This window comes from Aulonocara sp. 'chitande type north' Nkhata Bay, linkage group LG7 (genome assembly GCF_057382095.1).
Source record: "Aulonocara sp. 'chitande type north' Nkhata Bay isolate Kocher_YH1m ecotype deep benthic linkage group LG7, A_spYH_male_GT1.1, whole genome shotgun sequence".
NCBI classification, from domain to species: domain Eukaryota; kingdom Metazoa; phylum Chordata; class Actinopteri; order Cichliformes; family Cichlidae; genus Aulonocara; species Aulonocara sp. 'chitande type north' Nkhata Bay.
The window spans coordinates 45,606,951-45,624,097 of NC_141350.1; the positions used below are offsets into that span (position 1 = coordinate 45,606,951).

The following is a 17,147-nucleotide window of genomic DNA, read 5'->3' on the forward strand; positions in this document are numbered from 1 at the left end:
CACTCACCGAGCGATGCCCATTAAATTTTATTCAACCATATGCATACATATAAACATCAATAGCATTCGAACTCTGTATGTATTCAGATTGTATGGCAGAATTGTAAAGAAAAGCATGAAGTTGCATTTCTTGAAAATTGTACAGCATTTTTTTTTTTTTTTTTTTAGAACGGGTGGTTCATCACTGTAAAAGTAGCAAAAAGAGTATAAAATACTGCAACAGCTGTAGGTAAACAGAGCTCCAGATAACAAAAATATTGTTTGATCAATAATGCTGAACAAAACTAGACTGGTTCTGATAATTTAAACCGAGCTTGTACAAGCGACATAATACTGAAATGACTACGGTCCAATAACCTTTTCGCTTTTTGGCATCAATATGGCTTACACTTCCTCTCACAGTTCACCCCTCAGTTACTCAGCTAGAATACGTTAAAATAAAAATGGGTAATTGTGAGCCATCTTAAAGAAATACTCCACCTAAAGTGTCTCTAAAGTATTGAAGTCAGCCAAATACACCATTCAAACCTGCTGCGGGTGAGTGTTTGAAAGTAAAAACAGATTTTGGGCAGATAGCACATAAACCGCAAGTAGTTTGAAATGAAAACCCTTCAGCTATGCTAACATTATATGATTACGACAAGTAACCACAAATGAGACTATGAAAAAGACAAATTAATTACAAATTAATAAAAGTGCTAAAAGACACTAAGCTAGTAAAAGAAATACAGTAACATATCAACACCGGCGTGAGATTTTTATTTTTACTATTTCCTAATTTCAATGAAAATTTGGCTTTTTCAGTCCAAGCCATTACTTTCTCAGGGTTAGAACAGCCTTGACTGGTTGTTAAAAAAAGGAAAGTTTTATGGCGTTGAAAGAGAAACAGAGTTCATCTAAGATGGGCTTTTCAAAATGCTCTGTTATTACAAAAAAAAAAAAAAATTCAAAAGGAGAATATAAATCATAGCACATCAAACAAGGACTGCCAGCACTGGAAAAATAAGCAAGATTACAGTTTACGAGAGCATGGGTAATGTAGAACATAATTTTACATTAATGTCCAGATCTGTGAGGGGGAAATAACTCCAGGTACATGAAGCCGTATAAGAGAGCCATAAGAGGAGGACTGGACCGGCCGTATACTCCAGCTGAAATCACATTTAGGATGAGTTGGGATCAAACACCTAAATTGTTTGAGAGCCGAATATTTCACTAAATAATTTACGCAAGAAAATGGATGGATTGGCTTCGCACAGCATCAACACTAAAGCTGCACTAATATTCTCAGTGAAAATATTTTCTTTAATTCTTATCATTGTACCTTGAGTGTTTTTGTAACCTCAGCCTTGAGGTTAGAGAGGCACAGGCCGTGTTCGTTTGATGTTAAGCAGCCTCACTTAGTAAACAATCAGCCTCCTTTTTCATGGCCGTCGTCTTCCACTGCGCTGCGAGTCCTCCCAGTGTGACTCACATGTTCCTCCAGCTGTTTAGAAGTCACTGAAACTGCAAACCTGGAGTCTCTCAGAATTCTGGAAACTGCTTGCAGTGCTGGATTTTAAAGAAGTGTGTTTTGGAGTATACTGCTGGCCTTCATGTCCTCCTTCCTACTCCTTTGCAGTCCTCCTTTGGCACTCCAGGCTTATAGTTGGAGTTTTTCTCTTAAGAGTAGAGTCAGATTTTTTTTTGTTCTGTTTTTAACTGTTATTTTTCATTTATTTATTTTTTTAGTTTTTTCCTAATACAGTTCTTATGCTTTAACTCAGTCAAGAGGTTGAGGGTCAGCTATGGGCATGGTGTGCAGAACTTCATCCAGTAGTTGCAGGGCTCGGTGTAAATGGATCTCAATCCAACAGGGTGTCTCTTTAATGCTTTGCCGTGGGTAGTCCGGCCCCCAGCCCTTCACGAAGCTCATCCGGAGGATGCACAGCCTGCGCAGGTCATCGACCCCAATGCCTGCAGCAGCTGACAGACCTGCAGGGGAAATTACAAGCGGCAATTTTTAGATCGACGTGGCACTACAGGCCAAACCAAAGCAGAGAAACGTGAGGCAACTGAATCCGTGTGTCTGTGTGGAACATACTAAGTAGGTACAGTTACCACACAGAGACTATTACTAATATACTCGTTCGTCCCACTCACATCAGGTTGCATATTGTACTGCATTTCCACTAAATTTAATTTAGCCTTCTAGCCTTACTGACTACTCAAAGCACTGCAGACTAAAGGTCATCCATTCATACAGTGCTTTACTCTACACCCTTCAAGCACTTTTTCTACCTTTCATCCATGCACAATTGAGCTAAATTTGCATGTAGCCAGATGAAGCCCACACAGGCACAGGAAGAACATGCAAGACGCACACAGAAAAGACTCAGTCTACCCACTGCACCACCGGTCAGCTATAAAGACGTTTCTTTCATTATCATCATTATCATTGACAGTTAAAGAAAATGAAGTTGTTTTTAAAAAGTCTCACAAAACAGTCTGACAAAACCAACAAATAAAGGAAGGAAAACATTGTTTGCTTTAATGCATAAAAAGACGAACTGTGCATAACAGGTTATGAATAAATACATTTTAGCTCAAAAGTGCTTTGGTCAGAGTTTCTTATCTGATATTTAACATTTACCAAACAAAAATAGAGCTTGTCATAAAAACACAAGTAATCATAACAATATACTTGTTCAAGGCTAAGAGTGGTAGTAAGAAGACTCACTGATTGCAGGGGCGATGCCTCCCACGGAGCCTGGACCTGGAATATTCCCAGCGACTGCAGCTGCTTGCGCTGCAGCTGCTGCCTGAGCCGTCGCTGCCTGCTGCTGCATCTGCCTGTGGCACTGACGCAAGTCAAACACCTGGCAGGGGACAAGGCAAATGCTAAAAATCTGTCTACAAATATTGAGAGACTCCGTGTATATATGGTTAAAATTCTCTACCAGTACAACGAAAAAGGGACACTTCACATAATCTACTGAGATTATCATTAGTCCAAATCTCATAATTATGCTATTCGCACCTTAATGTAAGCACTGGGGTAGATCTTGTGAACTGCGTCGCCAGGTGCACGTCCAGCCTCTCGGTCCAGATAATAGCTCTGCACAAACACTGCGTGATCACTCAGACAGCGCACCCAGACATCTCCTTCACCTTTGCACTCCAGCTGCACGCCTTTGCCGATGTGGAGCCTAACGACATGAAGGACAGGAAGTAAATAGTAACCATATTTGACATGAATTTCTTCACTAAACAATATCATGATATATTTTAAAGTGTGTGACATAGTACCTGGCTCTCTCTATGTTCTCCGTCCTGTGGACATTGCTCAGTTGACCCAAGCAGAAGCGATCCCCTCCTGATGGATCGACATAGCCATCCACAGTCACTATTGGACATGTGGATGGAACTTTAAACGTCTCCCCAACTTGGACATCCATCTCAAAGTATGCAATCGAACACCAGTATTCTGGAGCTGAAACAACCAGCAAGCAACCAGAGGTCAATCAAGTTCACTCATAGCACAATTAGGGATAAAAAAAAATTTAAAAAGCAAACTGTCTTTGATCTTCTTCTTAGTACTTACCAGGGTGGTTGGATATGGGTGGCTGGAATGCAATTTCATTGGTAACAGGCCCTGTAAATCATGTTGAAAATAATTACACGTGTATTTAAACAGAGACATTTTATTTAGAAATGAGTATTGAACACATAGCAGCTAGAAATGACCAAAAGAGGCTAACTCATAAACATAATGCACTGACCAGACATCGATGGTGAAGACTATTTTACTAATTTTCAAATCAACTTTTAAATTTGATAAGCTTAACTCCACTCACACAGAAGTATTATCTCTAATATCTTCAATAACTCATAAATAAACCATCACCTATTTGGCTTCACGTCTCTGTAGAATACTGTGTTCTGCTACAGCAGCCAGTCTTTAACTAAACTACTTAACAGGGTTAATTAGCCTAAAAGCACATTTGTCTCCACTGGCTTGAACGCAGAAAATTACAGATGAATTTATCAGATTTGACTTGTCCAAGCTGTGCAGAACTTGTGCATGTTTTATATTCACTCACAGTAATGCCCTGTGTGAGGCATGGGCGGATGATGCTGTAGGTGCCCATTCTGGTGCTGAGGCCCCGCTGGGGTGAAGCTGGGGTTTCTGTTCCAGTTCGGGGTAGGATCTGTAAGCATACATTTAAAACAGCTCCATTAATAAATAGCTTAAAACAAAAGACTAAATAAAAGTAACTTTGGCTAAATAAGTAATCAAATTAATTCATTTCCTTAAAAAATGCTTATTTAAATCTAACAAACCCCAAGTGTAAAACAGCAACATTTAGATTCACAGTGTTTTTAAAGTAGCTGCATTATTTTAATTTTGCAGAAGGTGCTGACACTGTTTCGTGACTTACTTGAGGGTCCGGCACTAATGGTCGAGAAAGCAGAAGTAGAAGCTGAACTGCTGCCCTCTGATGGGGGAAGTAGAGCAGGGCTGTTGAATGTTTCCTGTGGGCCCGGCCTCGACGGTGGATGCTGGATCGTCGGCAGGTGATTTTCAGAGCTGGAGTGAGATGGCTGGTTATCGTAGTCATACTCATCCTTTACTAAGAGTGGACCTAGCAGAACAGGACATGGTTAGAACTGAAGAACATTCACAGAAATCTATGTTGAGCAAACAGAAAATGCTCACCCTACCTGAACTTGAGAGGGTCAGTCCTGATAAGTCTGCAAACACATTTAACAGCGAGACATTTTAATCAGCATCACTCTAAGTGTGGCTTAATAATCAAGAGTAAAAATTAGGCAAGAAACTTGGATATTTTAACTAAATATTATGTATAAATATGAGATATGACATCAAAGAAAATGATCACGTTGAATAAACCGTAACATTCTTATATAAGCCCTTTATTAGTACTCTATATATATATTAATAACTCAAAAATTAAAATCTACTCACCAATTCCAGGAGAGACAACCCTCTCGTAGTGGTATGGGTTGACACAAACATTGTCACACTTCAGGTCAAACGCATACTGGCAATATTTCACGTGTTTTAACTCATTCTTGTGTAGATCAGGCCATCGCCATAATCTGGCATAGACAACGTGGGGAAACCCTTTCCGCCCCGCCACCTAGAGCAAAGAGGTGCATCACATTAGACAGGTCCTTAAGTTTTCCAATTTACAATCACAGGGTGTAACACCAACAAACACAGAAGTATGAATTTGCTACTTTACCTGTAGGCGTCCATCCAGAGTCCGCTGTATGGTGACACACTTGCTAGGATGAGCTCCATTTGTAGTGATGGCTGTAATAAGGGAATCCAGCTCATCTTTCTTCTCCTTGAGCTTCTTGACGAGGCTCTCGATAGCTCGCTTAGCGAAGCTTTCGCTCTCTCCTCCCTGACGGTGGCACATGAGGCTGTGCACAATGCTCAAGCAGGCATCATTACTCGTGGGGGTGCTTGTGATTGACATCTTGCTCCTTAGGTTTCAACCTTGGGGAGGCTTTCCAGCTGTATCCTCTTTACCTTTACCAGAAGAAATGAGAAGGTAAAATTACCGTCGAGTCACTGTTGCCCAAATTTAGCAACCTAAAGCAGGAGGAGAACTGTCTTCAGTGAGAGTTGAGATGATAATCAGGATTTCACACCACAATTCATAAAGTAAAAATCAATCTGTGAATCACCTCAGGTGGGGAAGAAAACTAACTGACATAATACTCAATGTACTGGCCACAGAAAGAAGAGTTTTTCTGGCAACTTTTCCAAAGAAGACTGCTCAAGGTTGTCTCTGTATCTTTGATTCAAAACTTTATGCACATATGAACAGGTGCTGATAACAATGTTGTCATTCTGACATCTGAGTTGTAAGGCACATAATTAATTTGTAACCATTGCTTCAAAGTTCCCATTCATCCATTAGCAACACTGCATTGACAAATACAGTGTGTTGTACGGGGAGCAAAATAACTTCAATTTCTGAAAAAATAAATTGATACTCAGTTAAAGTTTTACTTATTACTACAGTCTCACAAAAAAAATGTAACTAGCCTTTGTCCTAATAAAGTCATTCCATCTTAAATCAGTGTAAACATTCTGATTGACCACTTTGTAAAATTTGAACTTAAATGTTTATATATGTTTTTCTTTGAACTCTGGGGCCATGCTCGAGATACGAGCATGAAATTTTCTTACCATAAAAGCCAATCAGAGTCTGCAATTTGGGACTAAGATAAAAGAAAAGTTCACATTTCTAATTGTCTGTTTTTGGTATCGGTCACAAATTACAACCCCTAGTTCCCTATAACGCTAAAAGAGGCTAGTGATAATTTCAGGCTTTTATCTTTAATAGTTTTTGAGATATTCGTGTTCAAACAAGGCCTCAAATTTCAAAGTGGGGAAAACGTGCTGAAAGTTGACAGATTTTTGAAAAATATGTGTCTTTAAAAGTATTACACATATTTAGCTAAAACTTCACACCCACAATTATACCTGTACAAACTATGGATCATTACATTTTTAGGCATATCGGAGAGGAATGAGCAAAAAAATGTTTTGTTTTGTTGTTGTTTTTAAAACTGGTGATTTAAGATGAAATCACCATATAGCTAATGGAAGCGGGTAACTTTATATTTCCTCTATCCCTTATACCCCAGTATGATGCAGCCCAGCCTGGTCGGTACTACACTGCTCGTGATCATGAATAACTGCACGTTTAGCAAATGAACAATTAATGAACAGAATAAGGAGAGCCAGCAATTTCCAGTTCATCCTCTGTTAGCATTAGCTAACACTGGGTTACTCGTCAACTAATTCTATATATAAATCACAACACAAATCAAAGAGGAAATGTTGCGCACTTACAGTGATACCACCGAGCTGTAGCCTTGTTCCTGGATGCAGGAGATAATATATGGTTTACTTTATCTACGAAGTGGCAGCGTTAACTAGCTCGCCTTAGCGTTATTTCGGCTAGCTTGCTAGCACACGCTAACATTCATCAACTTCACGCCTAGCTCGCGAGGGTCTCCTGTGATGGACCCAAACCTAAAAACCTCGTCAAACGTTTCAGTGTAATACTCGCTAAACTCGCACTCGTTTATATGTTCGACTTCTTATACTTCACTGATAATGTGAGGGGGAATATATATGCTAACAACAACGCGTTTTACTAGCTAGTTAGCCACGAAAATAAACAAAAAAAAATCTCCACCCACCACGCTCCATCTGCGCATGCCCACGCAGGAGATGACAGGCGTGCCGCTGCGGTGCTGTTTGTTTATTTTACAGTAAAGACAGTGAAAATCGCCGCGCTGCTGTGAGCTTAAAGCTCATATCTGAGAGCGAAAAGTGACTAAATTGTCACAGCGAACCTATTCATTTTTCAAGTATCAAAGTCTCAGTGAGTTCTAGGATATTCTACGTGTACACTGCACCAAATATTAAAAAAAAATTTAAAAAGAGATGTGTTCCTCTGTACTTGATCAGATATTATTTATGTTATTCATACCATGACTTCCTGTCATAAGGCTTTCTTTTGTTACCCCTAGCAAACCAATGTTTTGAACAGCATGGCTTTGTGATCAAAGCCACAATTAACTGTTCCTGAGAGATGCATAGAATACATATAAGCATAGAAAAAAACATTAGTCTTGGGGTTTATTTGTATGCTACATATGCTGGCTTTATTTTGTGAAATTGCTTTATGTCTAACATTAATATCTGTCATTGCTACATATATAAGTTTAAGTATTTAACATTTTTTCAGATGCAGAGTTAAACTGGAGACAATGAGTCATGTCTCAATCTGGGACTGTGAAAAATGACCTTTGGTTGGGGGTAAATTAAATGGGCTACACAGAGAGATCATTTAATTGTATCTACTCACATTTACTTTATGTCTCCAGCTATTTTCAGTTATGGTGGATCAAACTATAATCATTAAACAAAAGCTATGATTTCAAATAATTGATTAAAAATAACTGGGACACTTAAACACTAGTTTTTCCAGGAAGATCTTTTCTGGTTCTGCATACAAATAAACATTTATTTCCTGTTGCATGCCACTAGTTTCTACCTTGCAGAGGCGACCGTGGCTCAGGGGGTTGGGAATCGCATCTGTAACCGGAAGGTCGCCGGTTCGATCCCTGGGCTCTCTGTCCTGGTCGTTGTGTCCTTGGGCAAGACCCTTTACCCTACTTGCCTACTGGTGTTGGCTAGAGGGGCCGATGGCGAGTTATGGCAGCCTCGCTTCTGTCAGTCTGCCCCAGGGCAGCTGTGGCTACAACTGTAGCTGCCTCCACCAGTGTGTGAATGAATAGTGGCATTGTAAAGCGCTTTGGGTGCCTTGAAAAGCGCTATATAAATCCAATCCACTATTATTGTAAATGCATGACCAATCATGTCCCAGTCAGCTTTAACATGAAGCTAATTCCCACTATTAACAGAGCAGTGTTTTAGTGATGTTTTTCTCAGTTGTTTTGATTCATATGAATAGTTTTACCCTCCCAAATTAGACATCATCAATTGTGTAAGTCAGGTGATCTAAATGACAAAAATCAATCAATATGCTAACAACTCAAATGTGTATTGTAAAACATTTTACAGTAGTAACAATATACTTTTCCTAAAACAGCTCATACATGCAGCATAGCACTATGTATATATAAACTGCAAAAGACCATAACTCATCTCAAATCTGTGATTCATGTGTCAAAATCAAGATTTTTGCATGAGCGTATAAGTCTGTGCAGCCAAAATAAAAAATTCCTTTGGCACAGTGCAAACCAGGGGGGTGGGAACGGTTAGCTATTTTGTCACAATGACTCTTGAAGTGTGTTACTCATTGTCTAATTTCCTAAGAGTTTTGTTCTGCAACGCTTCACTGACATTGAACTCCTGCTGTGCCACACTATTAATTTTCTGAGTATAACAGACTGACATTTTGTAGTAGTTATGAAATGTTGCATTCAAAAGCAAGGTTGGAAAGGAAAAAAAAAATTAGCTTTCATGTCAAAAAGAACGTTTTCACAGGACTCAATGCAATTCTGTGAATAACTAAGGAGATTTTTATTGCTTCTTTTAGTGCTGCTAATCAAATACAAATACTGTACACTCTATGATCATCAGAACGTGTGAGCATCTTTATAAAAGAAGAAGTTTGAGCACATTCAGCTGTGTGCTAACCCAAAGCCAAGGAGGAAAGAGATCAACAATGACCTTGGAGAAGCAGGAAGGGTTATTTATTATTATTATTATTATCATTATTATTATTATTATTATTATTATTATTATTATTATTATTATTATTATTAACCTTTATTTAACCGGGGGAAAAAACTCTTGAGACTAAAAATGTCCTGGCCAAGCAGGACAGCAGTGCCATCACAGTTTCCATAAATTAATAGCACATACACAAACAAATCCATACACCAGCTAAGTGTGTATGGATACATGATCCTAAACACACCAACAAATCTAACAAAGAAATCTGAAAAAGAAACAAATCAAGATGTCCCAGACAAGTCCTCAACCTGGCTGAAGTCCTGTGGCACAACCTTAAAGGAGCTGAGCATAAACAGTTGCCAAGAAAATCTTAATGAACTGAAGCAATATTAAAAATGATGTGGGCCAGAATTCCTCCATAACAGTGTGAAAATTGATACAGTCATACAGAAAACAATCATCTCGAGTTATTAATACTAAAGGTGGTTTTACAATAACAGGCCATACTTAGCTTTTCATAGAAATCCTGGTAAAACCTTTTTACATGGATGGAAACGACAGACACAGTAAGAAAAAGACAGAAATTGTACAGAGCACAGAACAAAATCCTAATGATCTGCAACATGTAAGGCATGGCTGTCGACACAAAGCCTACTGTGTACAATAGTACGTTATAGTAACAACTGGAAATTGAGGGTGATCCTGACGCTTGCCTGGGCAGCAGATTTTCATCCACGATCTTTTCTCCTACATCTTCCTTTATACTGTTGTGCTCTGTTTTTACTTTCCTTTACATTGCTATATCATCACATATCCTTATTCTTATGGGCAGGCTGTTGCCTGCATTAAATGTTTATCTTAGCAGCTCCTCCAACACCACAAATTACTGTAACTCTGCTGCGCTCAAGCTCTATAAAAATGCTTTACAGTCTTCATACTCATGACTTCTAATGTGCGTGTTTGGCAGATTTTGACAAATAAACAGGCTATTCTGAATATGATGACTCACACAATGCGATAGTGCTGCATTAATTTGGACGATTAAAGTATTGAACTGATATAAATGTCTGTTTCGCTCACAGAGACATAAGCAGGCTGTAACTCTTCACACTGTAAACAATTGCACTTAGTCATTTGCCTTATTATTTATTATGAGCACATGTTTAGGGGGATTTTACATATTTTGAAAACTTCAGCAGAAATATTCGAAAGCAACTCGATCAAAAGAATATATAGAAACTTGCAGATGATGTTTGAAGCACACAGTGCTGTTAGGCCAGCATTACACTGAACGAGAGAACGATGTGTCCTTTACATTATATGCAAATATAATGGCAGAATAAAGCAGAATGCAGAACCACGTGTTCTTGAAGAGTATTTCTTTGAGTACAATACAATAAAAAACACAACAGCAGTCAGCTATCATCACAACATTAATAGTCTGTAATAGCAGCTACTCAGTGTCAGTCAACATATGCAGCACACAATTATTATGGAATTAGAAGGTGAAGAATACACCTACACAGTCCACTATTGTTCTGAAAGAATATGCATTTTTACAACCCTGGTTTTATACAGCATCAAAGTAATTCTGTGACTGAGCGGGTAAAATTTCACTTTGACAGTTAAAACATTTTGGAGGTTAATAGTGTTTTGTTTCATGAATGAACTGTTGTGGAAAGTGCATGTTCAGTACTGAGAAATCTAAAAAGGGGGCCAAGAAACGTGCCAAAGCAGCTGAGAGCAAACATAAAAGAAATGGTCTAACATGAACAGAAAGCTTTTCAAATGTCACGTTCTGTACCTTTAATCTGCAACTGCTGTAACAGCGAGCTTGACCTTTTATGGGTTTCGCTGCCTTGGAAGAAAGGAAAGCCTATTTAATGAATGTTTCGTAGATATTTTAGGCTGAGTAGAAAGTGTTTACATGTAAAATGTTTAACCTTAATGAGATTATGTTTATAATTTAAAAAAAAACACTTTGCAGAAATGAAAGTTCTTAATGATAAGAAAAACAAACAGTAAGACTTTTTCTTGTCATGAATTTTCATTGAAGCTCTCCTGTTGGCTTCATTCTTGGTATATATTTGTGGCTCATGCTTTATGCTTACAGTTTTTCTCAGTCACTTTGGTGCTTTTCTCAGATCAAAATGAAAATTCTCAAAACTATTAATGCAACCTCCGCAACTTTTAGTCATTTGTGCAATTTCTCCTTCCTCTGAACAAATTGCAAATGCTCTTGGACATGTATCAGGTGCTTTCATACAATTCTCTGCCATCGACAACATTATCATTTGCTTATGTCATGTCAGTCAAAATGAACTATACTTTTGGATGCTAAATAGTAGTTTCCAATAAAACTAATAGTCTTTATTTCATTGCTTGAGTCATTACATATAAAATTGGTGAATTCGTTTTCAAATGCTGTCAAGCAAATGCTATACCTTTTTTTCATTATTTTTTCCTGTCCTTGAAATTGAACAATTTCTCTCATGCCATACTCCCTGAGAATGAGAGGGGTGGATGTCAACTCAACAAGTATTTTGTTGTGTGGGATAATGTCCCTTTTCACTACTCACATCTGGTCAGACAGTGGTTTGCAGCACATGACAGAATACCTGTTGAATATCTCCCTCCCTACTCCCCATTCCTTAATCCGACGGAGGAGTTTTTGTCTGCCTGGAGGTGGAAGGTTTATGACCGGCACTCACATGCACAAATGGCCATGGATGCAGCATGTGACGACATCACAGCAGAGTCATGCAGAGGGTGGATTCACCACTCCAGGAGATACTTTCCTCGCTGCATTGCAAGGGATGATATGCGTTGTGATGTAGATGAGAATATGTGGCCAGACAGACAGGAACGTCTGAATGTGCCAGAATGATTTACGTATGTTCAGTTACAATATGTACTGTTATATTGTTCACATTTGTGCACAGCTCTACCAAAAGGGTGTTTCTCACGTTTTTTCTAAATACGTGACTGTAGAGTATTTTTCTTTTGCACAATGTTGTAGAATTACAAAAATCCTACACAGTAAAAATGTGAAACATACGTATTCAGTGTCTTGTACTCACTTACTTCCATAACTACAGGAATGTCTAACTTTACTGTATATTTTACTGTACATGGCTGTGCAAAAAATGTATAGTGCTCTCTTGAGCATTTTTAGGTAGTGTCACCGAGTTCTGACCTTTTTTTGCATTGGAAGACACTGAGAGACTACTGTACACTGTCCTAATGAAAACATGACAAAGCCATTTGATTATCTTGTTCATCAAGATGGTGTCAAGACTTCTCATTTTGATGACACTGACAGTTTCATTGACATGAATACTTGCTTTTGAGGAATGGATCATCGATTTTGAGCAAGTGACCTGCTTTTGCAGGTTATCCACTAGGTTTTGCAGTTTGCACTAATTGTTTTGAGAACTACACTAACTGCTGTGCAAATGTTAATAGTGATGTGAGAAAAGCACCAAAGCGACTGAGAAAAACTGTAAAATAAAATATTTCTCACATCCATTTTAAATACTGTAAGTTCCACAATGATAAATTAATCCATTCACTGCCGGTCCGTATCTCTGCCCTGCACACTTGGCCCATGTAAATCTGTTCATTGCGTGAGGATCCTATTAAGTTCCACAGTGTTATTCCATTATTGTTATCTACTTCCGACTGTTAACAGCAAAAGCTAGGTGATGATGTGACATGTATTTTTTCCATTTGTACCGTTGCCTTGGCCTTGATAAGAGTGTAAGCATGCCAGTGTCAAAAAAGGGAAGTGGGAGGGTTCAGAGGGCAGCAGGGAACCTGATGGCAGAATTGTCATTAGGACAAGCTGGCGCTCGAGACCAGGAATCTGACACCACCTTCTCACAAATGCTACCACTTGGAGTGGCGTCTCATCCTGAGTGATGGCCTACAAGACTCCAGGCTCTGACACCTCTTTATCACTCTGGTATGGAAGCAGGCAGAGTGAGGCCCGCCAGGCATGTGGCGCTAGAGGGACGGGGATTACGGCTGACTGATGGGGAGTGCGGTGATTACCTGACAATGAAATATGTTGCACAAGCTCAAAAACTGCTCAGTGAACATATTTGTTTTCAGATATTTTATTTATTTTTTCCCAACCGTATTAGCATTTATGTCGAAAGCCAAAAAGCAAGATATGAATGGTTGGTATAAAGCATGATTTCACAGCAGTCAACTGCAAGAGAAATAACATTTTTCAGACAAGAAGCCCCCGAAGAGCTCCAACATACCGTAAAATCCTCTCCTGGTCAAAAGCCATCGAAAATACATTTTCTGCAAGTATGGCAAGCAAATAGGAGAAAAAATGTCAGTCTTTAAATCATCTGGCTGGCTCCAACATGCCACAGGGCAAAGAAGTAAATTATGTCATTTAGAAATTTGTGGCTGAATATCTCAATATAAAGCATTTCAGCAGGATTGCTATTCAAATAACACATAAGGCTTTTCATAATTTAAAAAAATACGCATTACAGTTTATGTAGTGCATAAAATATGTATAAATTATTGAAATAAATATAGATATTGAAGAAAATGTGGAGACTTACAAAGGAAGTTTTTTGTTTAATTTCTCTAAGAATCCCAAAATATTCAGAAGGTTATTGCTGTTGTCTGCATTATTTAGCTTTTTGGCTCACTCCTCATGATGTGGCATGAGACGGGAACAACATTTATACTTTGATTTTCAGATATTTGCTGTCAGACAATCATTTCCTCTCTCTTGTTTTGACTAATAGATGTTTGTGGTTAATGATTTGCAGCATTATATCGAAAGGCTTATAGTCTACATTAATATAAGGATTATTGATTTATCTTTATACAATTGCAAATTTACATCATGTGTTCATTTCTAATTTACAACTAAGTCCTGACCTGTGCTTTTTACACACCAATGCATAAGATCTTAGATAGATAGATAGATAGATAGATAGATAGATAGATAGATAGATAGATAGATAGATAGATAGATAGATAGATAGATAGATAGATAGATAGAGATGTTTCTAAGATGATGACTTTTAGATCCATCACAACACAGTCTTAGTAATAAGTAATACTCTGAGGACTATCTGCAGCCACACTCTGCCACCACCATTCCTTCATACTTGTGGTTGAAAGTAATCGCACCATTATCGTGATAAAGTAGTGAGATTGGCTCCAACTTTGTGGGTACACAGCAGGCACGCGGTGCTCTATCTGGATTCTTTATACTCAGCAGCGTCTGCACTATGGCATGTTTGGTGGGGGAGACCTCAGAAGTCATAGGCGGGTTGCATACGCCATTGCACTTGTACGCTTCGTAGCCCAGAGGTTGGATGATCCATGAATCCCAGCCAATGTCTTTAAAATCCACAAAGAGAGGTGTTCTTTTGCATGACTCGCTCTTAACATTGCGACGGATTCGAGGAGGTGCGTCATAGATAAGGTTGGACCGCGGTCGCATGAGAGACTGCTGGTTTAGCTCGTCCTGTTTAGCATGGCTGTTCTTGTGATTAACATGCTCCCAGAAGGGTTCTTGGCCCCTGCCCATGTTCTCAGGAAGGTCATTCTCGTGGTTAATCATTTGGATGAGCTCTTGTTTGTCCTGTTTGCGGTCTCTGCTCTGATCATCTGAGAACACAATCATTATTGTATTTTGTTTCCCGTCCAAGCTCCTGTCAATGTCCACCAAGGTTTCTGCCTCCTCTGTGGCCTCTTGTGTGGCCCCTTCATCCTCTGACCCCATACATGCAAGATGAACCTCGAGTCTGTGAGTTGCACACCCTGACTTCCGCCAGAGTGTAACCACATGCGTCAGTTCAAATGACACCCAGCTATTATCTTTTGCATGGATATGCTTTGTCACCAGTTCCTCCAGATCCTTCATCTCCAACACCTCCTCTTTACCCCTCCTTCTTCCTTCTTTCCCCACCTCTTTAGTCCAAACAACTCCCTCATGTATTTTGTAAATTGTCACCTTGCAATCAAAGCCAGCAGATGGTCTTTGGGCCTTCCAGACCAAAGTGAAAAGTCGAAGTTCAGCTAATGTTATTCGTTCGTGGTGAGGCAAGGAGATATTAAACAGCAAGGGATATATCCTTATACCCCTGGGTGTTATACCGTAGGGGGATGAATCTGAAATTAAAGGATGAAAAAGCGTGCTTCAAACTTTTTGTATGAATGTGCGTGATCAGACTTAAGGCACTCTCACTCATAAACTGTCAGGATGAAATAAAACAATGATAATTAGCATTTACAGTACATCACTTTCTCCTCCATAAGTCAAACTGTTGAATAATTTAAATTCCTGAACACAACATTAAACGTGACAAGAGTGTGCAGAAAGAAAAAATGTAAGTGGTAATATTTAGAAGCTTGTACCTTCATTATTGAAGCTGCGCACAATGTTGGCTGATGGCACAGCAGTCCGGTCATTAGCAAATCGGTTGTACAGCTCAAGCATGTACTCTGGCGGCTCTTTGTGAGCAGCAATTTGCCGGGTCTGGGGCCTCAGCTTTGTGAGGTTCAGCGTAGACAGAAACTGGCTTAGAAAGTCCCGTGCATCAACCAGTGGATTATCAACCACAACACTACCAAGTGATGCCCTGTGATGGTTCTCAGCGGGGTTGATAGGACTGCTCAAGCTCAGATGAATGATCACCAGAAGCAAGTAGATAAACCCAAGGTTGGAGAAAAGTGAAGTGATCATGGCTGAATGGAGGAAATGCTTAATTCCAAAGAGTAGACATCAGAAAGGAAGATGAGAGCCTTTGGAGAAAACACCTTGTTCCAGAGGTTTCTCTGTTAAAGGCCAACAGGTTGCAGTTGGGGACAAAGGGAAAACAGCTTTGCCCTTGTTGAGCTGGTGGTTAGGTTCTGAGGGCAGGGCTGTGCTGACCAATGTGCTGTGCATGTTTGGAGATCGCTAAAGCATGGGCTGCCCTCTCTCTCTGCACAAGGATTTTATGACATTTAGTCCACTGATATTCTCATTTACATGCAGTGAATTTAGGCCAAAAAAAGTTGTAAAATCAGAGCAGAATGTTCCATTTTGAAATCAAATAATCTTCCGTGTGATTTGGGTGGTTTTGCATATTTTTTAACCACAAATTGAATTTTACATATAGCACATAGGCTTTCATATAACTGACGCAACCCATATTTATACTTGATACTTATTATAATCTCATAGATGTCTTGTATTTATTTATTCAAGCTTTACCCCCTGGGTTGCGTGAAACATTTCAATTCGTTGTACATTCTGTACGTATTGCAGAAGTAAGAGAAAAGTGGAATTTGACTTTGACTGCACTTGCAAAACGAATTAAAAATAAAATATACTGGAAATGACTTCAGTTTTTGCCTTTGAGAGTTTTTATCCCCACTTCCTGCCTGATGTTGAGACTGATCTCAACATGACTGTGACCCACTAAATGCAGGTAATAGATTACAAATTGACTGATGTATTGACAGTTATTTTTATTGTGTCTTCCTACTGTTATTTTATCTGTGCTGTGATTTTGTTCTTGAAGTCCTTGTAAGGTGTCCTTGAGTGTGGTGAAAGGCACCTATATATAAATTCGATTATTGTTATTAATATTAAATAAAAAGTATCAGCATTTTATGGTTTGCAATCTTCACAAAATGTCTCAATTTTGATTTGCCCTTTTAAATAAGATTAAACATTTTTACAAGGGTGATGAAATCATAATCCTTTTTGTGCATGGTTTTATTTGATTTTTGTATCCACAGCGGAGTAGTTTTGTGAATTAGCCCTGCTCCGGAACACATGTGAAAAAATTCAAAATACTGTTTGTATGTAGGCTGGTTTATGAGATATTTTAAAGACTAATGTCTATATTATATATTACTTTCATCTGTTACCTGTCTAATA

General features: G+C 38.9%; 2 protein-coding genes across 2 annotated transcripts; both read right to left on the reverse strand.

The window, feature by feature from the left end:
• Positions 1–10: 10 nt before the first annotated feature.
• On the reverse strand, positions 11–7,246 carry smad4a (SMAD family member 4a). The gene is made up of 11 exons (XM_086300746.1): positions 6,878–7,246; positions 5,250–5,542; positions 4,970–5,144; positions 4,705–4,734; positions 4,422–4,625; positions 4,083–4,190; positions 3,584–3,634; positions 3,289–3,472; positions 3,020–3,188; positions 2,720–2,858; positions 11–1,974 (listed from the first exon to the last, which is right to left on the reverse strand). Exons 2-11 carry the CDS (start codon positions 5,487–5,489, stop codon positions 1,763–1,765), a joined length of 1,512 nt encoding a protein of 503 aa, XP_086156872.1. The 5' UTR covers positions 5,490–5,542; positions 6,878–7,246; the 3' UTR covers positions 11–1,762.
• A 6,342-nt stretch (positions 7,247–13,588) lies between these two features.
• Positions 13,589–16,151, reverse strand: LOC147325955 (bone morphogenetic protein 10-like). Its single transcript, XM_086300747.1, has 2 exons — positions 15,635–16,151; positions 13,589–15,388 (listed from the first exon to the last, which is right to left on the reverse strand). The coding sequence occupies exons 1-2, from the start codon at positions 15,960–15,962 to the stop codon at positions 14,340–14,342; spliced, it is 1,377 nt and encodes a 458-aa protein (XP_086156873.1). The 5' UTR covers positions 15,963–16,151; the 3' UTR covers positions 13,589–14,339.
• Between the last annotated feature and the right edge of the window lie 996 nt (positions 16,152–17,147).